At 37.7% G+C, this 26199-nt stretch overlaps 1 protein-coding gene across 1 annotated transcript in view; it reads left to right on the forward strand.

The window, feature by feature from the left end:
- LOC114655960 (sterol 26-hydroxylase, mitochondrial-like) overlaps nt 1-26199 on the forward strand; it is a 73083-nt gene that overhangs the window by 42468 nt on the left and 4416 nt on the right. The window contains exons 5-7 of the mRNA XM_028807294.2: nt 16525-16688; nt 17539-17705; nt 24989-25070. Of these exons, the coding sequence (XP_028663127.1) occupies nt 16525-16688; nt 17539-17705; nt 24989-25070 (413 nt within the window). The remainder of the gene's footprint in view (nt 1-16524; nt 16689-17538; nt 17706-24988; nt 25071-26199) is intronic.

Below are 26199 nucleotides of genomic sequence, written 5' to 3' on the forward strand. Positions count from 1 at the left end.
CTTTCAGAAAGATTATGTGTGTGCCTCAATCCCTTTCAGAGGTTTGTTGTGCAACTTACAGTAGTTTTGCCTTGTGCCATGTTAGTTTTGTATTGGCAGTGACAACTTTTTTTCATGTGGTCACCCCTGTCACAACTTTTTGAAATGAAATTGTTTATGTTTTGTTTCATTAAATATTTAAATTGTTACTATCATGAATTGTAATATTTATGTTTTTAATGAGGAAAAAAGAGCAAAAACATTGTTCATAAAAATCAGTTAAATGAGACAAACAGATGGTATTGGGATGTTTGACTTTTAGTATTATATACAAAATTTTAAAGAATGACATTTCTTAATAAGTTTTAACTATAGTTCTGATGTCTTTAGCCTAGTTATTCAACAACCTACAATCTTTTTGTAACCAAGTGAACTTGATGAACTGAAGGATCTCTTTGTCAAACTTCTCATGTTCTGAAGAAGTTATAACTGTGTTTCTTTGATGTTTCCAAAATTCTGCATCTACTGGAAAGGTTCAAGCATTGAGTATCACAAGTATACATTAAATTCCACAGCCCAAGTATCTTCTTTTTTTTAAAGATTTAGTAAAAATTAAAGCACAACAGTTTGCCAAAACTGAACAGAAAGATCTACTGTATAATACACAGAATAAAAAGTTGTTGCTCACGATGTTTGTGTTTCAGTCTTACTCACATTTCTTTTAGATACTGTTTTCATTACTGTTTATTTTAATATAGATTTTACCACATGTATTAGTATATATGTAAGTATATACTGTCAGAAAACTGTACAGTATGCCCCTATACCTTTCTTTTTGGAAGCAAACAGTTGTTTCTATCTGACCTTATTTTGCTAATAATTTAAATTTGTAGCAGAGTGTCAGGATTTTCCATTATCATATTAGCTTATATAAGAGTAACCTTCCATTACCTATGTAGCTATATAAAATTAATATATTCTAGTTAAGCAAATTTGTATGTGATTTTAACATTAAAATTAACTTACCAGGATTGGCCGTTATAGTCAGTGGTATCCCATTTGCCACCTAAATCCCAGCTGTTAGAGGATTGTTGGTTATTGTGAACCCAAGACCTTCTCAGATTTTATATTCAGTGAATTATTTCCAGGAAACATTCTTAGAACAACTGAGCCAGGGATGTCATCGCAGATGTAGAGTGTCTTGACCTGAATAAATTTGAATAGTTGTAATCAAGAGTAATTAAATTTTATTGTGACTGTTGTAAAAGGAGCTACAGCAAAATGAAGACTGTGTATAATTAAAAGTTTGTAGAAAATAAAGGCACGCAACAAGCTGCAGATATCTTTCTTTTCAGACACGAGTTCAAAACAGAACAAATCTAAAGATGGCCAAACAGCTGGTCATATGACTTCATATGAAGGGGCGGGCCGAGGAGGGTGGACAATGAAGGTGATGTCAGAGGTGAAACGGCTGTTAGTCTTCCATTCTGCAAAGGGATGAAGAGAGAAGGCATTAGTAAACTGTGCCGACCCCTGGTTCAGCTGGTAACTATACGTTCACCAGAGTCCTTAAACTATCTTCCAAGCACACGTGCGTGACACTGTCAAGAACTTTCCTTTAAAAGTCTTCACAGACAGTTGTTGCTCTTTACACTACCAAAAAGAAACCGTTTACATTTTGTAATTAACTATTGCAATTAACTAACAGATTCTCCATAAAGATATGTGACAAAAAAAATCAAAATGCTTGTTGGGATATTTTACATTACATTATACAATACATGATGTTTATAGTATTATCGTTTGATTGAATATTGAAGACTTTTTTGCCTCTGTAAGTGAAATTCCTCATTATGTCATTTAATCAAGAGGCTGTACATCACAAGGAACAAAAACATTATCACAGCTATGATACGTTTATTAATATATGTTCCTGGGAACACAGTACAGTTCTCCATCTATCCATCCATTTTCCAACCCGCTGAATCCGAAACACAGGGTCACGGGGGTCTGCTGGAGCCAATTCTCTTTGCTCCATAATCTTCTGCATTAATCATATCCTTTCAATGTGTTCCAAAACTTAAAACTTGCTATTTTTAGAAGTAAATCTTAAAATCTTTTTTTTTCTTAACTCTTTGAGGACTGAATAATTTTTCCAAAAAACTCACTTTTCTGGAAAGCACACAAAGCAATGGTTCACACATAAATCAACATAAAATGTCTTTTGATAAATGCTGTGGATGCTTTTGGCGCAGGTTTGGTGTCTCTGGCGGCAGTCGCTGTGCAGGGGCACGTCAATGGGCAGTAGGAATGCACGGTGGGCCGGCTGCCTGGCTGTCTTCGCACAGGAGGTGGGTGGCGGTTGCAGTGTGACGCAATCTGGTTTGTACCTCTTGTCATCATATGTGGTGGTCCTCCCAGTCGAACGCTACAGGAAAATGTTCAGCCCCACGATCAGCTGGGGACTGATCAGACGATGCTGGTACCTCACTGTCGTTTTTGATATCCATCTCCAGGTCGGAATCCAACAAGTCAGAGTCCTATTCAATGAAATTATGTGAAACGTCCATGGAGTATTTTGCTTTGCGTATTTTCTTTGGTCTCTCGCCAGATGTCAGTGCCATTTTAGAGGTTGTTTGCTCTTCGCTACTCACACACGCATAGGTATTCGAGGTTAATTCGACAAAGCTATGTAACTGAGAGTCGAACTAAAATGTAAGGACGAGTTTTGTTGCAGTTTACAGCTGATTACCGTCCCCTACCCCTGAATTTTGACAAAAGTCGACATCAGCCCTGAAAGAGTTAATAAATACATCAGTATAACTTCAAAGTAAAATGAACTACAGTATTATGTAATATCCTAAAATTACTCACATTTCCAGTACATATCTGACAGTGTTCTAAAATTCAATTTACTCTACATCTGCATTAAAACTGAACGTACGCAATATGTGCTTCCATTATGTGAAATGGAATGCTATTCGCTTAGAAACATATGTGCACTGCAAAAAACAAAATTCTTGTAAAGGTAGTAACTGAAATGTGATGACAAGAATTGACACTGCATCATTACTGAGAAATGTATTTAGATGACAGTCTGCATTACTTTGTACCTCATTACTTCCAACTCTGGCAGTGTGGCCAGATTTGAAGATACCCACCGTATAATAAAGTTAGTAAAAACAGTAGGAAAAAAGTTATTAAATGTAGTGCCTTTCTATAGCAAATATGATGCACTCTAGAAGTATAGTTATGTCTTTATGGATATAGGAAGAAATCCAAAGCACCTGTAAACTCATGTGGATATGAGAAGAATGTGCCGGAGTGTAACCAGATGATAGTAAAATTAGGTACTGACCCATAAGACAGCAGCACTAGCCAGTGTGTCACCAGGCTGGACAAAAGAAAATGTTCACTAATAATTGTCATGCATTTAATGCATGAAAACACCTTAATTCTTAGTCTTTATACACGAGTTGAATAAGGTCATTCAGTGCTTTAATAGGTTTCGCATTGCGTAGCTGCTATATACGTAACTCGGCTACTTTTGGTGTCTTATAATGAGCTGTTTTGAAGGTAAATCTGGATCTCAAACTGCATATATCTACAATGTATGTCAGTTCTTTTAGGTAGTTATGCTTCACAGATATCAAATTCACCAGTTTAATGTAAATCATACATTTGCTCAAAGGTTAGACACTCATAGGAAGTCTGTAATTGAAATCTAATTTTTTTTCTATTTCATTTACTATTTTTTTCTAACTAAATCGGTATTTATTTGGGTCTTTTAATGAGGCTATGAATTAACCTAGCTGTTTATTCACACATAATATGGTTTCCTCACTTTCATAAAATGAGAAATGTGCACGATTCTGGGTCAGGATAGTATACCAGTAAATAATATGGTAAATTATTCATTTATTCTAAAAAAATTCCAATGTGTTAAATTGCATCAAATTAGTAACTTTGTAAATGTGTTGTATAACTGAAAACTTGTTATCTTTAAAACTCAACATTTTTTCTTACACTTTTTCCCAATCGCTTAAACACATTTCACTAAAAGTGCCCTCATTCCCTCAAAGGTTTAAACACAATATCATAACCTCTCACTCATCTGTGCAAATCCCAGACTTCCAGCCCAAAAGCAAGTAATCAACTCAAAATCCAAATGCCAAGAAGTATTCTTCTATGGGGTTGAGCAATGGGGAATATGCTGACAAGAACAAATTGGAAAATCTTGGATGACATTGTCCCAAATCACAATGTATTGTGACAACTCTACCCTTCCAGTCTCATTTTGTTGTCATCACTCACCATTCTCAAAAAGGTGATCTAAGAAATTCAACCGATGTGCTGTCCTGTAAGGGCCCTGATTGGCATGGTGGTGGAGAACCCAATATTCTCTTAAAGCTGCACACATGGACACATTGCCTCCCTGCTGCCCAGGGGTTTGCAAAATGGCATGCTGCCCAAATAATGTTGAAGCCCCTTCTCCTTCCTTTAGTGAGGTTAAATCCAGCCTCATCAACAAAGACGTGTATTCATGTGATGCATCGCTGGCATCAAGCTCAAATTGACTAGAATGAAAGGACAGAGATAAGCACACTATACAGTAAAAAGTTTAAACTTTGCATGTACATTACATCAGCATTGCACTTTTTAATGTTTCATGACCTGGTATTACGTACTGTATAAGGTCGCAGTGATCTTACCTTTACATATTGCAAGCGTTGGGTCTTAATTTGGTTTGAATTGAATTCCTTTCAAAAGGGAATTTGTATACTTACTTGACGTTCAGGTTGTTACAATGTAGTATGCGGTCAGTAGTAGAAATGCTGAATTGATTCATACCCTAGAATGTTTATTGATCTTTATAAGTCTGCTCTGAATTTTCTGTAAGCAAATAATGTTGTTGGCCATGACCATATTCACCATTCCTTGTTCTAATGAGTCCGACAGGACTTGTTGTCTGCCTCCTCTGTGAAGTTGCCGTTCTATTCTACACACACACACACACACACACACATACATATTTCATCTTTGGGAACTGCAATCAATGTCTAGTGTATAAAAGTCCCAGTGTAAAATCTAAGTACATTGTCATTTCTGTGTAGGATCTATGCAGTACTGGCAATATGAATATTTTTATACAGCTCCAAGGGAGACTGTCCCTATAATTATGCAATATATGTCTGCTAAATGCCATAAAGGTAAAGTGCTTTACCTGTTCTCAATTCTGAAGGTACGGACTACGGAAGCAACTGTGTAGTGACTGAGATTCGGATGCACTCGTTGCCCAGCTTCTCTCATTATCAAACCATGGACAAGCACATAGTCAACCACAGTAGCACAAATATCCATATTACTAACCGAGAATGCTAAACCGGATGATGGACGCAGGCACATCCGGCCATGGGCCGTAGCTGCAAAAAGACGTACTGCGCAGGCGCAAAAAGAGTCCGCGAGAGTCGGCTGAGGAGCCGAGAAAGGCGGACAAAAGAGGGCGAGAGAGGCGGATGAGGGGCCGCGAGAGGCGCAGGCGCAAAAAGAGTCCGCGAGAGTCGGAGAAAGGCGGAGAAAAGAGGGCGACAAAGGCGGATGAGGGGCCGCGAGTGGCGGACAAGACCACAGAAAAAAGGAGTGAGCACATACAAAAAGGAGAAATGAGGCGCAAAGTCAAACGCAGGAAAAGCACGAAACACATTGCACACGAAACTAGACCCGAAAAAAAAAAAAAAAAAAAAAAAAAAGGAGGCTCGCACACAACAGCAAGGCAACCCCCCCCCCCTACAGGCACCGACGGGACACACACCAAGAGGGGGATTCAACAAGCCCATGGAACACAAAAAAAAGAACACAAAACCACCCCACAGACCCTACAAGCGAGGGACGGGACACACACAAAGAGGGGGATTCAACAAGACACAGGAACACAAAAAGAAAGAAGACGCTCGCGCGACAACAATCCCCCCCCCCCCCCCCCCCCCCCCCCACATCCATAAGAAGTCACACCCAAAGCCACATATTCTAACGTGAACGTCAGCACCTTCACACTAGACAGCATAGGTGTCAGCATTGGTGGATCTCCTTACAATAAAGCACTATTAACCGTTCAACTGCAGAAAAGGAAACATATTAACAGTGACTGCGACCCTCCTTATTACTTATCCATATTTCGGATGCTGAGAAAGAAACAAGTCATGAATACACGGTCACGGGTACAAAACGAAAAGGAAAGGATAACAGGAACAAACACACGAACACGAAAGAAACAACAAAAATAGACGGCTATGCAGCATGGGTGGATCTCATTACAATAAGGCACTATTAACCGTTCAACCGCAGAAAAGTCTCCATATTAACAGTGAGTGCAATACTCCTTATTACTTATCCATATTTCTAAAAGAAAAAATGTCTCGACTCCAAAAACGCAAAGCTCAACTAAAGCTTCTAACTAACGATGTACCTAAAAGTAAAAACTTTATGAACTGCGTTAGATCCTACAATAGTTCATTTGCTTTTAGTAAATATCAGGCCACCAAAAGGCAATGGCCCATACTGCTTTCCCATATGTGCACAAATACTGCATCGCATTGGAACAGTGCACCCTGAAACAAATCAACAACGCAAATATGCACAAATCTACATCCTGGATCCACATGACGCAAACTATCAATCAAAGTGCTGCATCGCAACAGGCACGGATTCAAAACGAAACACCTCCCGTCTCAGACATACGTTAACGGCAAGGAAGGCTACAACGGGCGTCTCACACAGCACAGGCAAATCGATTACAGCTCCAAAACAACACGTCCCAAATACTACACATGCAACAACGCGCCTCTCAAACGGCACAAGCAAAACATACACCGGGAAAATTCATTCGGATTAATGAATGTCATTTGCAATCATTGTCATTCAGTTCACTTCCCTGAAGAAACAACTGGCAATACAAGTAATACATTTAGACGTTGTTGTCAAAAGGGTCAAATTAGACTGCCTTCTTTACATTCATATACTGAATATCTACAGAAGATTCTAACTGACGATGTACCTGAAAGTGAAATCTTTATCACCTGCATTAGATCCTACAAATCGGTATCCACTATGAACATTAACGGTGGCACTGCACGTGACATCCGTCTTCAAAAAATGTTGTTTATTGATGAATGTTCAATGGCATGAAGTCACTTACTCAACACCATTCATAAACTTCTACAAACGTTTATGAATAATAATATTCGATTTGGAGGAAAGGTACTTTTATTAGGAGAAGATTTTAAACAGTGATTAGCTATTCTTCCAGATGCCATGCACTCAGCTATTGTTCAGTGCACCTTAAAATACGCAGACAATTGGCATTGCTTTCAAAAGATACAGTTGGTAAAAAAGATACGATGTCCAGAACCAGATCATAACAATTGCTTATTACAACTGGGAGATGGTACACTCACCAATACAGATGGACTTCAGCCACATATTATTACAATTCCTCAAGCCTTTATCTGCGACGACTTAGTTACAGACAGATTTGGAACAGCAATCTCATTAGACCAAATGCCCCTTTTAACACAACGCACTATATTATGTCCAAAAAATATTAATGTGGAAAACATAAATACCCAAGTCATTCCATTACTTCCTGGAGAGACACAACTCTTTCTAAGCTCTGACAAAGTTGACTCTGATCACGATAATGACCATCTTCATTGACCTTACAAGTTCTGACCTGGAATTACCTTTTACACTTAAACGGCGTGTACAAAGAAATTTTCCAATAAACCTTTACACTGTGCCACACACTTTATTGTTTGCTTTCTATTTGCATCATCTACACCGTCACACTATTCTATATCTCATTCATACATCACGCTCTTTGTCATTCCCAACACCAGGGGTTGGTGAGCGAAGCGAGCAGGGGGCGGAGCCCCCTAGTCATCTGATAATGCAGTTCTTTGCCTTGCTGTTCCTGTTTTGGCTGACTGTCTGTTATGCATAGTATGTTCATCCAAAAACAACCACAGTATAAGTAGTCAGTAGTTTAGCATCAAGTGTGAAGCAATTTGACACACACTGTTTTCAGGGGGAGAACTGAGTGCTAATTGAGCTTCAGTTTTGACACCGTCTGTTTGATTAGACAGAGGACTGTTTTCAGATTCAGACTGCTTGTATAGTGATAGGTGTACTTTACAAATGGGATTTGTGTCCGAAGATCTGATCAAATGATGTAAGCAATCTGTGATATGACACTAACGACAGGAACACAGTTTGTAATTCTAGTAATAGTGTGATACTTTTTAGGACTGAATTAAAGCAAATGGTTATCTAGCTGACTGTTTAAGAATAATTGGGAAAGACTATAATAAAGACAAATTTATGGAAGCTTATTTACCAATAAATATTATGGCTGGGTGGCATTCAAGTAAATAATATGGCAAGTGGATCAGGATAGAATATCAATAAATAATATGGTGAATTAATTAGTTAGAAAAAGTATGATGTGTCAAAATCCATCAAATTACTTATCTTATATCCTTGGGCACCTCTTCAAACAGGTATACTCCGTAATTAGCCTGAATGTTGAATAAATGCAATCACAACCAAAGAGGACTTGTTGCCCTTTTTCTATCACTTTGTAGAGAAAAGCCAAGCAAAATGACACCTTTTATTGACTAACTAAAAAGATTACAATATGCAAGCATTCAAGGCAACTCAGACCCCTTCTTCAGGCAAGATGTAATCTATCACTTTGATAATTTACAGTTCTTATTTTGCAATGTCTTATTTTCTTAGTTATGTTATGATTTCTTTTGATTGAATACACCATTTCAGAACTTTTAGCACAATGTAATAATATGTTAACATTAAAATAATATTTAAAAATATTAGTGAGCTTTTGCTTTATTTGCCCTTATTCAGTGATTTAGAATGATGTACAAGCTTTCATTTTTCTTAGCTGTGCCACTAACATGACCAAGAATTATACAGGATCCTCAATAAAAACCCACAAGGAAACACAATTGCACGTTCATAAATTGTCAGTCACATGTAAACTGATAGTCAAGTCTTTTGTTATATTCATTTTGAAATATCAAGCGTGTTAAATACTTTGAAAGCTCATTTATATTTTAAATCTATTACATTAAATTAACCTTGTACTCTGATGTATGACTCTTTTGACTTTGGTATAATGTTTTAGGTAATAGAGTATAGGTCATTTAATCACATTGTGTATTGGAACACTTTTAAACTTGTTCTTATCGTGAAAGTTGCAGTTTTTTTTAATATTGCAAAAGGATGAAAATCCTGAAATTCTGAATAAAAATAAATGAGCAATTCTATAAGGCAAGGAATCCTCCAATTGAAAGTATTTCATAAACTAGTCTATCATATATCAGTTTATTTTTTGACCCAGTTTTCTACATGATCATGGAGAGCTGGGGTCTTTTCCAGCAACAGCAGCAGACACAATGCTGGAAACATCTGTGGACATAATGCTAGTACATTGCAGGCTACACTCACACACAAATAATCATACAGACAATCAAACGTCACACATTAACTTGAAGTGAAGATCTTCAGGGTGTGGATAAAAAAGAACAGACAGGTGGAGGTTTGGGACTGCAACCTGGAGTACTCTGTTTTATGAGAAAAATCAAGGAAAAGTATACTTAAAGCAAAAGCACTTCTGCTCTATCAGGATAAAGAATACAATGTTGGTGCCCTCTTGTGGATAGAAATGGAATCACAAAAGCAAGTTGTATGCCCAGGCTGCTCTGGTCAAGTGATTAGTGGAACCATTGTTTTTATCTTGGTTGAACAGAAGAGTCAGGACTTGAGAACGATATGACATTAGACATCTTTTGGCTGGTCTTTTTCTACTCTAAAGAGGGAAACAGATAGAGTGAGAAAAATTGTTCCACTCATCTTGCAGACCCACTACATTATTCTATAAAAAGTCAGTGTAGGAGGCTTCTGATGCTTTCAGAAAGGGGATTGTGAAGAAACCAGTGTACCTGGTGACAAGTGACAACTTATAAACTCTATTCAGGCCAATTGAGCAGGTCCCATGAGCTCTGTGGTGACAGGACCGAACACTGTGTCACCACACTGCCCAACTGGAGTTCTGTTGTTCTGCACTATGTTGTTTCTGTCCATCACCCTTTCTAGTCTGTGGGTGAATAATCCTGTCCCCAGTAAATTTGGCAGAAATTGCTGTTATTTAAACACAGATTACACATGGAAAATAAAGACTTAACTTGATACCCAAAACAGATATGCCTTATGCAAGGAGAGAACAAAGCCTGTGAACTAAATTTCAACAGATAAAACACTAAAACCACCACTGAAGTTTTTGGTTCACACGGGTGTCGAGTGTGTTCACCCTGTTAACAAAGAAAAAAAATAGTGTACTTTGAGCTTGTTTTCAGTATTATAAGTAATATTAACAGTTTATATTACATACTGTAGATGTGCTTTAGTCTGCAAATCTGTTAAGTAAAAAGTCTCTTAAGACTCAGATATTTAGTCTCAGGTCTTCCTGAAAATTACTGAGTAAATATACGAGGTGTGTATTAAAAATAACCATAAAATATTTTATTATATTCAAATTTACAAAATTTACTTTTCCCCTTCAATATACTCTCCCCCTTGTTCCATTGCTCAAAGCAGTGTTCAAAGTCTTCTTCTTTGAGTGCTTTCATGGCAGCCATTGCTGCTTATTTCATGACATCTGTTGATTCAAAATGATTCCCTTTCAAAGTGCTTTTGACTTTTGGAAACAAAAAGAAGTCACATAATGCCAGGTGGGTGATCCATTGCTGGGATATTTTTTTCGGTTCGATCAATCTTCTCCAAAACATCCAAACAAATTGCTTGGCAATTTTCCTTCTAAAGAACAGAGAGAACTCGCGGAACCATTTCTGCACAAACTTTCCACATGTTAAGTTTTTCATTCAAAATGTTCCACACAGTAATGTTATCAATATTAACCATTTCACTAATCATCCTAACACTTAGTTGACAGTTACCTTGCACGATTTCTCTGATTTTCTGGGTGTTGTCATCAGTCGTTGAAGTTTAACAAGAAATTTGAAGTTGCTTTGTTGTTCAAGTTTGGGTGACGACATTTTTCCGACAGTCAGAGAAGAACTTAAATGACTGCTGGAGTCAGACTGTTTGAGATATTAAGTTGAAACTGATAAGAAGCGTTTCTTAAGATCTAAGATAAGAGAGCATTGACCCATTTTGTCCCTCCCCTCCCTAGAGCAATAACAACAGCAGTCCAGTTATTTTTTTATACACACTTCGTACAAGTAACCAAGTTTGTTAGAGAAAGTTCCAGCAGTAGAAACAAGGATCAGCCATCAAGTGATACTACGTTGAAAATGATCATCAATAAATATGTATGGAATTTATAGGAGAAGCTCATATTTGTGTCAGAGTGATTATCTATAATGCAATATGGGAGTTAAAGGTTAGCTGAATATCAAGACTGTGTGTCTTGGTACCTATGACCCATAAATGGATAAACAGATTACCACATTCATCTATTCACTTTCTAATATGCCTACCCAGGCATTAGCAAAGGAAGAAAAAATAACTTCTTAAGAACTTGCCTGTTCCATTGGCAGCAGAATTGAAAAGAGTGAACAGTATTTACCTTTCTTATTTAGTACTAGAGAAGGCAAGTCAATTATTTTTACCTTTTTAGCATTGCTTCAGCGTTGCAACATTATATGACACTGGCAGTCCCAACTGCCTGGTCTTGCGGAGGCCTATGTGGCTCCATGCACAACCCGCTTCCTTCATCGCCACCCACCCCTGAAGGAAAAGAAAAGAGGGATTAAGAGATCCCAGAGGTTAATTCTCATAATAGTATTAGAAGGAGAGGTATTAACTTACCATAGTCCCTGTCTGAAATCCTCCATCTTACTCCCTTTACCAAAAAAATCACCCATAACCTGCCTGAATGACTATTGGCCAGTAGCGCTCACCCCGGTGTTGATGAAGTGTTTTGAGAGACTGGTCCAGAGTCATATCATGACCTTCATCCCTCCCACCTTTGATGCACACCAGTTTGCTTACAGGGCTAACAAGTCTACTGAGGACGCTGTTGCTGCTGCTCTCCATGTTACCCTGTCCCAACTGGAGCACTGTGGGAGCTACGCACATCTCCTCTTTATTGATTTTAGCTCTGCTTTTAACACCATCCTCCCTCACAGATTAGTGTGCAAGCTGCTAGCCCTGGGACTCCCGTAGTCCACCTGTATATGGCTTAAAGACTTCCTGACAGACCGCACACAAAGGGTTAGGGTGGGTCCTCGCATATCCGCGGCCATCAGCATCAGCACTGGCTCTCCTCAGGGCTGTGTGCTGAGTCCCCTGCTCTTCACACTGTACACACATGACTGTGCCCCTGTTCACCACAGCAACACCATCATCAAATTTGCAGATGACACCACTGTGGTGGGGCTCATCTCTGGGGAGGATGAATCCCCCTACCGGGACAAAGTGGAGAGGCTCAGCATGGTGCTGTTGTGCATGGACAACAACCTGCTCCTGAATACAATTAAGACCAAGGAGCTCATTGTGGACTTCAGGAAAAAGAAAACGGACATCAAACCACTCTACGTTGGAGGGAACTGTGTGGAGAGGGTGTCAGACTTCCACTTCCTGGGAGTCCACATCATTGAAGACCTGTCCTAGGGTGTGAACACAGCTGAGCTGGCGAAAAAAGGCTCAGCAGAGACTTTATATCCTGAGAGTCCTCAGGAAAATTAACATCCCCCAAAAACTGCTGGTGTCCTTCTATTGCTGGTCTATTGAGAGTATCCTGTGCTACTGCCTCTGCGTGTGGTTTTCCAGCTACACAACAGCGCAGAGGAAAACACTTCAGTGGATCGTAAAGACTGCCCAGCAGATCATCGGCTGCTCTTTACCCTCTCTGGATGAACTGCACAGCTCTCGCTGCCTCAGGAAAGCAGAAAACATCTTAAAAGATTCCTCACACCCCGCTCATGACAAGTTCCAACTGTTGCCATTAGGCAAAAGATATAGGAGCATCAAAACAAAGACTAATAGACTGAATAACAGTTTCTACCCTGTTGCTATTAGGGCACTGAATGCCACCAAATCACCTCCAATACAGTAGTGCAATAGATGACATCTTGTGCAATAGTGTTCATGTGCAATTAAGGTCTTATGTTGAATGTTTGTGTTCTACCTTATTCCTTCTTATCCTTTTTTAATTATACTGTATTTATATTTTGACACCACAGGGATTACACCTAATTTCGTTGTATTTGTTACAATGACAATAAAGATATTCTGATTCTGATTCTGAGCCTCATTTCCACAAAAGTGTGCATACATGCGCACCCACAAGGCTTATTTTATTTTAATAGAGGCTTTGCAGACGTAGATGAGACGTGATGTAAGAACGTGACAGCATCACCCACTACTGCTTAAAGTGTGAGGCAGTGCTTAATGATTGGTTGGCAAAACGGAGTATAAAAGGCATTTCCTGATGGTGGTGGTTTAAAAAGTATCAAGTATAGCGACCTGTACCTTATTTTTGTATATGTTTTCTTTTTGTATGTATTGATATAAATATATCCTAGGTATAGTTTTGGTGGAGGTATTTATATGAATTGGGTTTGCGGTGTACTTTTTGTATATACACTGATTTTTGTCTTTATAAATATTTTTGTGGATTGTATTATTAGAAGGACTGGGTAGTTTCTTCCCAATTGCATTTTATCTAGGAAGTGCCAAATTTTTGTGTATATACATTTGTTTTTGTTTCTTTTTCATTTGGGAACTTGTAATACTCAATGTAAATTTTGTAGAGTTTCACTAATTTTTGAGATATTGCTTCTTTGTGTTTTGTGTGTCAGTTGCGGTGAGGACTGTGTAAGAAAATCTGCCTGATACTATTTTACGTGCACCTGTAAATAAAAACCCACTTTTGTGTTGTAATACAATCTTTTTGTGTATGTGGTTTCCTGTCTGACACCTGTCATTTCTGATCCCAATTACTCCCAAAGTACAAGGCTCCCAGTGTGTAGTTTGGTGCCATCTTTCCCACTACATGGTGTATCACACAATGAACGAATCAAACATAAAATACTCCCAACTCTTCTAGAAAGCCTTACCATTCTGAATAGCTTGCCCATATGCCAATTTTTCAAAGAAAACAAAAAATACTAAACTAATACTTTTACTGAGTTTGCATTCAATAACCATTAGTTTTATTGATTAAATTGATGCCTGTTTTGTATTTGCGCTTTAGTTTAGCTTATTTTAATTTTCCTGTATTGTACACAGCTGGAAATTTACTTTGATCCAGTCCTCAACCCACATAAGCGCATTCTTATATACAGTACATACAGTGCATCTGGAAAGTATTCACAGCACATCACTTTTTCCACATTTTGTTATGTTACAGCCTTATTCCAAAATGGATTAAATTCATTTTTTTCCTCAGAATTCTACACATAACACCCCATAATGACAACGTGAAAAAAGTTTACTTGAGATTTTTGCAAATTTATTAAAAATAAAAAAAACTGAGAAATCACATGACATAAGTATTCACAGCCTTTGCTCAATACTTTATCGATGCACCTTTGGCAGCAACTACAGCCTCAAGTCTTTTTGAATATGATACCACAAGCTTGGCACATCTATCCTTGGCCAGTTTCGCCCATTCCTCTTTGCAGCACCTCTCAAGCTCCATCAGGTTGGATGAGAAACGTCGGTGCACAGCCATTTTAAGATCTCTCCAGAGATGTTCAATCGGATTCAAGTCTGGGCTCTGGCTGGGCCACTCAAGGACATTCACAGAGTTGTCCTGAAGCCACTCCTTTGATATCTTGGCTGTGTGCTTAGGGTCGTTGTCCTGCTGAAAGATGAACCGTCACCCCAGTCTGAGGTCAAGAGCACTCTGGAGCAGGTTTTCATCCAGGATGTCTCTGTACATTGCTGCAGTCATCTTTCCCTTTATCCTGACTAGTCTCCCAGTTCCTGCCGCTGAAAAACATCCCCACAGCATTATACTGCCACCACCATGCTTCACTGTAGGGATGGTATTGGCCTGGTGATGAGCGGTGCCTGGTTTCCTCCAAACGTGACGCCTGGCATTCACACCAAAGAGTTCAATCTTTGTCTCATCAGACCAGAGAATTTTCTTTCTCATGGTCTGAGAGTCCTTCAGGTGCTTTTTGGCAAACTGTAGGTGGGCTGCCATGTGCCTTTTACTAAGGAGTGGCTTCCGTCTGGCCACTCTACCATACAGGCCTGATTGGTGGATTGCTACAGAGATGGTTGTCCTTCTGGAAAGTTCTCCTCTCTCCACAGAGGACCTCTGGAGCTCTGACAGAGTGACCATTGGGTTCTTGGTCACCTCCCTGACTAAGGCCCTTCTCCCCCCGATCGCTCAGTTTAGATGGCCGGCCAGCTCTAGGAAGAGTCCTGCTGGTTTCGAACTTCTTCCACTTACAGATGATGGAGGCCACTGTGCTCATTGGGACCTTCAAAGCAGCAGAAATTTTTCTGTAACCTTCCCCAGATTTGTGCCTCGAGACAATCCTGTCTCGGAGGTCTACAGACAATTCCTTTGACTTCATGCTTGGTTTGTGCTCTGACATGAACTGTCAACTGTGGGACCTTATATAGACAGGTGTGTGCCTTTCCAAATCATGTCCAGTCAACTGAATTTAGCACAGGTGGACTCCAATTAAGCTGCAGAAACATCTCAAGGATGATCAGGGGAAACAGGATGCACCTGAGCTCAATTTCGAGCTTCATGGCAAAGGCTGTGAATACTTATGTATATGTGCTTTCTCAATTTTTTTATTTTTAATAAATTTGCAAAAATCTCAAGTAAACTTTTTTCACGTTGTCATTATTGGGTGTTGTGTGTAGAATTCTGAGGAAAAAAATGAATTTAATCCATTTTGGAATAAGGCTGTAACATAACAAAATGTGGAAAAAGTGATGCGCCGTGAATACTTTCCGGATGCACTGTACATATATAAAATAAACATTAATGATATATTAATAAAAACAGAATTCTGTAATAGTTACTTCAACAAAAAAGAATATGGCTTATTTAAAAGTTTTATTGCAGTCGGTATATTCTATTTGCTTTAAATTTTGGGAGCAAGTCTCACCTCTCAGAAGGTAAAATTTAAAAACAACTATTCAAGCAGTGCCTTCAGTCCTTTATAATTTTATTCACTTTTCCTTTTGCTCTGTTGTTTTATAATTCTTGAAATCCTAATTGTGATTGTTCACAGAGATCAGACAACAGTCAGAATATTTTCCTAAATTTATTTTTGTTAGATATAGACCCCCATTCCAGACCAGGCAATGACTCTCTACTGCCTAAATGGGGTAATTTTCATAGTGGATTTTCCTTCATATTCCTTCAGACATCAGACACAAGCATTTGTCACCTTTAATGATATACAAATTCCAAAAGGACTGCACAATTCACTATTTGATCTGAGTAATGTTGGCTTTAGATGTGATGTTTTGCAGCTAAGAAACTTGTTGACAAGAAGATGGATGAAATACAGTCTCATTTGATGAAAGGTGAAGAGATAAAAGGGGAGTACCTGACCTATCTGCTATCCAATGGCAAGCTTGCCACCAAAGATGTGTATGGAAGTGTGGCAGAGCTCCTGCTGGCTGGAGTTGATACGGTACATCTAATGTTAATATTTGAAAAGTAGGATTCTGTACCTTTTGGTGATTTATCAGTTTGAGCAGGCCACCTTTGATGGTGGCCTCCATTTATTCCTGTTATTCATTCAACACGTTTTAAGCTAACATGACCTACTTGAGAAAAAACACTTGACCAAATAAGTAGTTTTAAAAATTACTTTTCTCACCTAAGAAAATAAGACCTTTGCATAGTCCTGTATTTCAAATAATAAAAGCAGAGCAGCCAATATGACAAAATGAAATTAGTTAAAGATACCTCAAGCAGCAATCAGTTTATTTGCAAAGAAACTTAAAAATCCCTCTTCTTAAAGCTGTCAGCAAGAAAACTTGTTAGATTGACTGTTTATGATAATATAATAAGTTCATGCCATATTTATATGTTCTACTAATTTACACCACTGCAGCAATTCATGTTTATTTTATTTCAGGTTATGTTTTAATTTTTTTATTGTACTATTTCTTTCATATTAATATTTTTATTACACTATTGCCTCTTCTTTTTTTCATTAACTCCTGTATGCTGTATCACCCTTAATATTTATTTTGTTGTGTACATTTTCTTGTTGGTATCCTCGATTATTGTCTACTGCAGGTTTACACTTTCATAAGTAGGAATTTCTTAGCATCTTGATGGGTATGTTGTCTCATTAGAGTACTTGCTTCTTCATAGTCATTCTAAAATGTACATCATTATGTAGAAATTCACCTTTTCAGGGTGTTTTTTTCATAATCAATAACTTCAAAAATAAAATCTGTTTTTTTTGTTGTGTTTTTTGTGGTTAACATCTTACATGCTTATGTGCTAAGCACATTTTTTTTTCATTACAGACATCCAACACCATGACCTTTGCCTTGTATGAGCTGTCTCGGAACCTGGCAGTCCAAAATGCTCTTTATCATGAAGTACAAAGACAGCTGCCCAATAAGAAGATACCAACCGTTGAAGATATCTCAAACATGCCTTTTCTTAAAGCTGTCATCAAGGAAACTCTGAGGTTAGTTTTGTTTTTCATTAACTATTTTTTCAATATCACAGTCTAAGGAGACAAATGTATTTTTTGTTTGTGTATGTACTTTAATGTGCATGTACTCATCCCACCAAAGAAATTACCTTCCCATTATGATTTCTTGACTCTGTACTCATTTGTGCATGTAACCCCAGCAAGCCCACTAGGACCACTCTGTCTGCTCTTCTCCACCCTCACAATATAACACCCTTCCTCACGGATGGTCAGACATAATCAGCACATAATAGGTCTTCTGGCCTCTATCCATCCATTTTCCAACCCGCTGAATCCGAACACAGGGTCACGGGGGTCTGTTGGAGCCAATCCCAGCCAACACAGGGCACAAGGCAGGAACCAGTCCCGGGCAGGGTGCCAACCCATCGCAGTCTTCTGGCGTCTAACATCCCAAAAACACCCTCTAGCACCTCAGAATGCAGTTCTTGAGCTTGTATTCTGTGTAGGCTATGACAAAACATTTGTTTTTGTAGTGATTAATATGTCATTCCTCCAGTCAGCACTCTTTTTTCATTCTGTGTTTCTTTTTTGCTCAGCACTTAATATTGTAGGTCACTTGTCTTCTAACATCCTGAGAATCACCTCACAATCCTTTTGAGCTGCCATCATCTTTCTCATTTACTAACATCCTTGCACATTACCGTAACACAATTTATTGATCATTAGTAGACCCTCTCACAGGGAGGCCAAATTCTCATGGCATTGTGGGGCCATCTCTGTCTCTGTGCTTGAGAGGTTTTCTTGTAGATTGCACTCCACCCTTTGCTCTTAAGCTGAAACCTTTATTCAGTTAAGTCCAAGCCAAAAATTTAAAGTCCAAAAAAATGTAATTTAGGATTAAGGTCTTGTTGGCTACAAATATCACATTGATAAAGTAATGAACCTGGGTTTTGTTCAGTTTGTGACATTTTTGGAATATTAGTGTTTTGATATTTAAAAGTGTTCATGAAAGGTACTTTAACCCTCTAAGGTTCTTTTTATTTTGGTGGACAAGTTAAAACTGGAAATGCCTTAATTATTAGGCTTGTTGTACATGTACACCCTATGGGACTTATTTATTTGGCATTCACTCATCACTCCTGTCTCAAATTCAACAGAGGCCAAGGGCCTGTCACTGCCTCTGCTGGGATACAAATCAAATACAAAGCAAGAACATCCTCAGCAGAAGCGAAGGACCTATTACTGCCCCTGGATCACTTCCCCTGAAAGGGCTGCACTTCAGGAATGCCTTAGCAAAGACCAAGAGCTACTTCATGAGCCATACTCCTGTTGGAATTTCCAAGATTGTTGCCTTTGAAAGGGCTGCACAAATCAAACAGAGCAATATGGCTGAGGCTATCTGCTTAAGATTACCTTAGTAGGAACTAGAGGCTGGCTGCCTCACCGTTACCTTTGAAAGGACTGCATAATTCAATTGGAACAAGCACAGCTCGCACGTGAACAAATATGTAAAATCTACTCCCAACAAGACCAGAAGGTTCTCCTATCAGGTTGTCGTGGTCATTTTCTTTGATAGAGCTAAAACAAATAACAAATTACACAAAAATAAAAAGCACACTGGGGCATACGATATCCATAAGCTATCCAAGACAACATTTTGAAGCCTGCCATATTTTAGCTTCAAAGAGTGATGGATGAGAGAGTGACACTAAGCAAATAACAACAGAATCAAATATGCTTTGAACCTGATTAACTAAACACCCTTGTTGTTTTTTTTTATCCCACTTCGTTTGGTAGAGAATGAAAGGCCAGTGATGTACACCTGCAGGTGTTGCTTGCATGATAATATCCTCTCAATGAAAACTACACTGCCAATGAATTTTACAACACACCCCCATTTTTACAATTTTTATTGAAATTCAAACAGTTCAAGTCCAGTTGAAAACCTGAAATTGTACAAAAGTAAGTGGTAAACTGTCAAAAGTTTAAATGAAAAAAAAGCAAAAACTGAAAAATAATATAATTTTTGAAGTTACACAAATAAGTATTTTTCAGGGAACAAGCAATGGGTTAAAAACATACAGCTTTTCTGCAGTAACAGCAATCAATCAAAACTTTATGTAAACAATTTCTGTAGGTGTCTCAACTTTTGTTGATCACTTACAAATGTCTCAGAGTCATTGTTTATTTGTTCTATGCTTTAATTTTAGAGTAAATTGAAACTGGTGGTGGTTGTTCCTGGCCTCTTTTTCTTATTTTGAAAATTTGACAATGGCTAAAATTACATTATTTTTCAGTTTCTGGTAAACCAAATGTTTTTTATTTATCCTCTGACAATCCACTGCGTACCTTTGTACTATTTCAGGGTATTCACTGAACCTGAAATGCTTATATTAAAAACAAAATTAGGGAAAATGGTGGTGTTCTAAAACTTTTGACTGGTAGTGTATACCAGACAGAAGACAAGGCACAGTTTTGGTGGAGTCCCATAATCGCAACTCTCAACACCAAGTATGAAAGCTCAACTATTGCTTCACAAGTACAGAGACTGGATGGGACACAGCAGTTGGCCAAGAAAACACCCAGAAAAGTAATCCAAAGTAGAGTGATCTCTCAAAATCCTCATCTAACTAGCAGGCACATTTTTCAGGATTGAAACTAATAGTGAGGGAAAATAAAAAACATAGTAGAGTTGTACAATTTTCTGGCCAGGAATCTGCAACATTAAACAGGTAGTGGTTAAACAATTGTTCAAATTTTCACAACAGAGACTGAAGCAAATCTGTAAGTCAAGGCCAACCTGAAGTCAAAAACCCAAAATTCTTAATTCTTGAAGTATTCATTTGAATCTCTTTATAGATAGATAGATAGATAGATAGATAGATAGATAGATAGATAGATAGATAGATAGATAGATAGATAGATAGATAGATAGATAGATAGATAGATAGATAGATAGATAGATACTTTATTAATCCCAATGGGAAATTTACATAAAACAAATCTTTAATTTAATATATGTTAAAATGTGGACAGGGGAGTAATCAGAATCCCTCCATTTTATATAACAGTAGGAAAGTGTCCTTGGAGACAAGCACATAAATAACATCACTGAGGATGGGAGTCAAAGGAGCAAATAATGAATGTCCATTAATCGAAACCTGAAATTTAAACATGCTTTAGTGATATCAAGTGATATCAGTCACTTATAGATACTGACACTATGCACATGCAAAGTTTTAGTTTGCGTTCCATTGCCAAGGTAAAATGCGCATTGTTCCTCTGCCAGTCTTGTGTATTGTAAGTTTGGCATGGTATGTCAGGTTTAGCTGTCTTATAATTCTACAGATCAGGATTTAATGGGCAGTCTAGTCATTGCCATTGTTGAGTTAGCACATGCTTCATTTGTGGGTTCAGTAGTTTTCCTTAAAAGTCTTAAAGAAATGTATGTTAGGTTTGTTGTTAATATCCAAGAAGAATTAATCTTATGTTTTTATGGAGAATAAAGATGACAAAGTTTCTGATAGAATCCCAGTTCATACTGACCAAGGCTAGACAACAGCCAACGGTAACAAAAATATCCAGGAAAAAAATCTCATGTTACTTGTGTTGCATAAAATCATGTTAAGTTATATACGTGCAACATGAAAACACTTGCTTTTTTGCTAAAATATTGTTAAATGGCTACTTAATGGAAAATAAAAGTAGTTCAGAAAAATGAAACCCGTTCAGATGACAAAAAGGCTTTTGAACTGAAGACAGGACTCTTGACCAATAAGTGAGGGAGAGAAGCGGGTCTATTTTAGCAAAAAGGGCGTGTTTTTCACATTGTGATGACGTGACATGTGGATTATGTGACTTGAATAATCTTACATTTTTTTCATGACTGTTTCTTCATATTGTTTGCTGTTGTTCAGTATTAGTCACCATTCCCCATGAAAACGTTTTTTTTAACACCCATCAAAACAAAATACATATTAAAAAAATATAATTTCTGGCAGAGTATTCCTTTAATGCCAGATGCTACTACAATAACCTCTATATCTCTCTGATGATGTAATGCAAAGAAGTTGATTTACAATGTTTTTAAATCTATACTAATTAATAAAAGGCAAAGCCCTCACTGACTCACTGACTGACTGACTCACTCATCACTAATTGTCCAACTTCCCGTATAGGTGGAAGGCTAAAATTTGGCAGGCTGATTCCTTACAGCTTACTTACAAAAGTTAGGCAGGTTTCATTTCGAAATTCAACGCGTAATGGTCATAACTGGAACCTCATTTTTGACAATATACTGTAATGGACGGCAGCTTGATGGCCGTGGGAGGCGGAGTTGAGTGTCACGTCATCACGCCTCCCACGTAATCACGTGAAAAGACTGTGAACTGAGTAAGGAGAAATGAAGGAAGAGCCGCAAACAGCGAAGAACAAAAAATTAATTAAACAATTGAGAAGGGAGCGAGTGAAGCATACAAGCATCTTCATAAGGGAAACAAAGCACGGTGTAAAACGAAAGTTTAAATTAAGTTTATTGAAACGCTCCCGTTGCGGATTGCAATAACATATTCGCGAGATAAAAGAACTCAGTAGGGAGAAATGAAGGAAGAGCCGCAAACAGCGAAGAATAAAAAATTCATTAAACAATTGAGAAGGGAGCGAAACAATAAGAAGCCAGCGAGTGAAGCATACAAGCATGTTTATAAGGGAAACAAAGCACGGTGTAAAACGTAAGTTTAAATTAAGTTTATAGAAACGCTCCCGCTGCGGATTGCAATAACATATTCGCGAGATAAAAGTTTAATGAGAAGACACGAGGTATAAACGAACCACACGCCGTAGCGCAACGTTAGGGGCAACAGTTTCAACCATTCTATGATCTGCTTCTCGCAACTGAAAGACGGCACATGGCGGATGTTAGCCGACTTGCTGACCGCAACGTTAGGGGCTTCAACTCTGGCGCTGATGATAGAGATTAGATTCCCGAGAGGGGATGAAGTGAGTGTGTATGCCTGATGAGCCCAGAATTAGGGAGAAACACGTGTCGCATACTCTTTGCATTATTTGAAAGTAAACTATTAAAACCATTCTATGATCAGCTTCTGGGAACAGAAAGAGGGCACGTGGCGGATGTAACGCGACTTCCTGACCAACCACAAGCGTTACCTGGCAGGTAACCACCCATACAGTCAGATTGTGATTCAGAAAACGAATGCCATGAATGTAATTACCACGATCTACATACTGTCAAATAAACGAAACACACGCCGTAGCGCGACAGCTGTGAAAAGCGAGGTTCAGAAAAAAACAGATCCTTAACAAATTGTTATTGGTATACTGTATTTTCGATCTGTTTAAAAAGGTTTTCTTTTCTTAAAAAATTAAAAGCAGTACTTCGCCACAACGAAGCGTGAGAATTTGGCTATATATATCTGCTTCTCACACTTAAAAGAGGGCACGTGGCGGATTTTAGACGACTTCATGACCAAACATTACTGTTACCTGCCAGGTTGGGTTACCACTTTTAATACAAAAAAATAAGGGACGCATACTGCAGCGGGTGCCACATCCCAGTGCCAACACTGCAGACTGTACTTAAAAGACCCGCCCTCCTCACTGGACAGTTAAAAAGACCAATCAAACTAACGATGACGTCAAGTATTACCCAATCAAAAGTAGGAAAGGAGGCATCTTCATAAAATGCGTTTGGGATGATTTGCATGAGACGCTGCTTTAAAAAAAATGATAAAAAAAATACGGGATAAATCCCGTCCCGTATTGATTCAAAACGGGACGCGCAATTTCATTCTCAAATACGGGACGATTCCGTATTTTAAAGGACGGGTGGCAACCCTACAGTGCCAGGTAACCACCCATACAATCAGATTGTGATTCAGACTAGGAATGCAATGAATGTAATTACCCCGATCTACATACAAGGCGAAAGTCTTGCAACATTCAAAGATGATGGTTTGGGATAAGTACACCATAGAAAATAAAAGAGCTTATGAAGCCTTGAACCAAAAAAAGCAAGATCTCAGAGATCGTAAAAAAAAAAATAGGAGGTAATGTCGTTTTACTCGCTGTACATTTTAGTCAAACATTACCAGTTATTCCACAAGGGAGACCAGCAGATGAACTCAACGTGTGTTTAAAATCCATGCTTCTCCCACGCTCGGTTATATGTCGCGTGTTCTCGGGGTAGGTACACCAAAAAATGTATACATTTAAGCATGTAATGAGCAAACAAAAAATGAGGTATACCCGAAGGCACTGCAGTAGTACTGAATGTAACTTTACTTCTTAAATGTTAATGTTTTACTGTTTAATAATTTATACGCTTCTTATATGTTGTTCAAATTCTTTTATCAAAATACCAGTGACAGCGCAATGCACGATAACATGGAGTGAATACACCATACGCATCCGCCCACGGCCGCCCTGGTGTGCGCAGATAGGAGTTGATTCTACAATAAAATAAAATAAAGATAAAACCCCAGGACTGTTTCCTGCCTTGTGCCCTGTGTTGGCTGGGATTGGCTCCAGCAGACCCCCGTGACCCTGTGTTCGGATTCAGCGGGTTGGAAAATGGATGGATGGATGGATATATATATATATATATATATATATATTATATATATATATATATATATATGTGTGAATGTATGTATATATGTATATATATATATATATATATATATATATATATATATATATATATATATATATATATATATATATATATATATATGTATATATGTATATGTGGATGTGTATATGTATATATATGTATATGTAGATTTGTGTATATGTAGATATGTATATATATGTATATATGTTTATGTATATATATGGTTACATAACCTCTTTAACACACTACTTCTCCGCTGCAAAGCGCGGGTATTTTGCTATGTGTATATATATATATATATATATATATATATATATATATATATATATATATATATGTGTCTGTATATGTATATATATATATTTATATATATATATATATATATGTGTGTGTATGTATGTATGTGTGTATATGTATGTGTATATATATGTTGATATATGTATATATATGTGGATGTCTATATGTATATATATATATATATGTATATATGTAGATATGTGTATATGTAGATATGTATATAAGTATATATGTTTATGTATATATATGTTTACATAACCTCTTTAACACACTACTTCTCCGCTGCGAAGCGCGGGTATTTTGCTAGTTATACTATAAAATTAATTGAATAACAAGCAATCCAGTGTTCTACAAATTCTGTTTCTGATGTTTGTGTTCTTGGTGGCAGGATGTATCCAGTTGTTACTACCAATGCCCGAAGCAATGTTGAAAAAGAGGTGATGATTGGTGGCCATTGGTTCCCCAAAGATGTAAATATGTGTTTATTTATGTATTCTTTTGTAAATTTCATATATTAAACTTTTTTTTTACCTAAATCTAGGCTGACATGAAGTAAATCAGTAAATAGCAAGTAGAAGAGAATCTTGCCAAATTTAAAGTCATTTAGAATTAAGATTAAATTGACAGATGACTGTAAACTGGGCAGACGTGAGTAAATGTGCCTTGTGGTGGACTGGTTTTCCATCAGAGGTGGTTTCTGCCCTGCACTCAGTGACGTGTGGGTAAGCAGTAGCTACCTGTGACCTTGTAATTTATAGAACAGGTTCAAAAGTAAATAGATGTGTAAATTCTCTGTTATGCTTATTATAATAGAAGGCATATCTTTTTGCCACCTTGACCAAAAAATGAAAGCCCCAAACTTATAAATGTAGAAAAAAAGTGTGGTGAATGAAGTAAGTAAATAGAACGTTAACACAGAAAAGTCAGTTTTACGGTAGTTAGCCATCTGTCCTGCCATGTCCCTGAATTGGATTAAGCGGCTTTGAGAATGCTGTGTTACATTATAAATCTGCTGGAATGGGTTGGCCACGGTTAGACACACCTATGTATAAATAGGCATATAAAGCAAAAATAAAGCATGTATTTCTATACATCATTATTTGTTTAAACTAAAGTACATTTATCTAACATGGAATATGAAAAACCCTATAGCAAGGGACTGTCAGGGGTGTGGTCCCCACGTCATTCATGGGAGTTATGAAGGTCAAAGGTTTATGCCAAACAGAAACAGTGGACCTTCTTGTGTGAACTTCTTCTGCTGGGTGGGCACTTTGATAATGTTTTGAAATAGGCTGGCAAAATATAGTGGAAGTTAAACATCAAGCCATTAGTTAAGTAAGTCTCTGTAGATGAATGGAAATGATTGATGCTGGAAATGTAATAGGTTATGGCCAGAGCAAGTTTTAGTCATTTAATGTGCTTATGGAGATTAGATGAGCATTGGCAAATATTCATTTTAATATTCTAAATGAATTTATAATTTGTAGATAATTAATGTGTCCTAGCAGTGAGTGGATGATCAAATTAAGGAAAGATACTGGGGAAAAGTTGTTCCATTTACAGTGCTCTCTCAAAGCCACAATAGCAAAAAATAAGCAC

The sequence above is a fragment of the Erpetoichthys calabaricus genome, chromosome 8, assembly GCF_900747795.2.
Source record: "Erpetoichthys calabaricus chromosome 8, fErpCal1.3, whole genome shotgun sequence".
Lineage (NCBI taxonomy): Eukaryota > Metazoa > Chordata > Cladistia > Polypteriformes > Polypteridae > Erpetoichthys > Erpetoichthys calabaricus.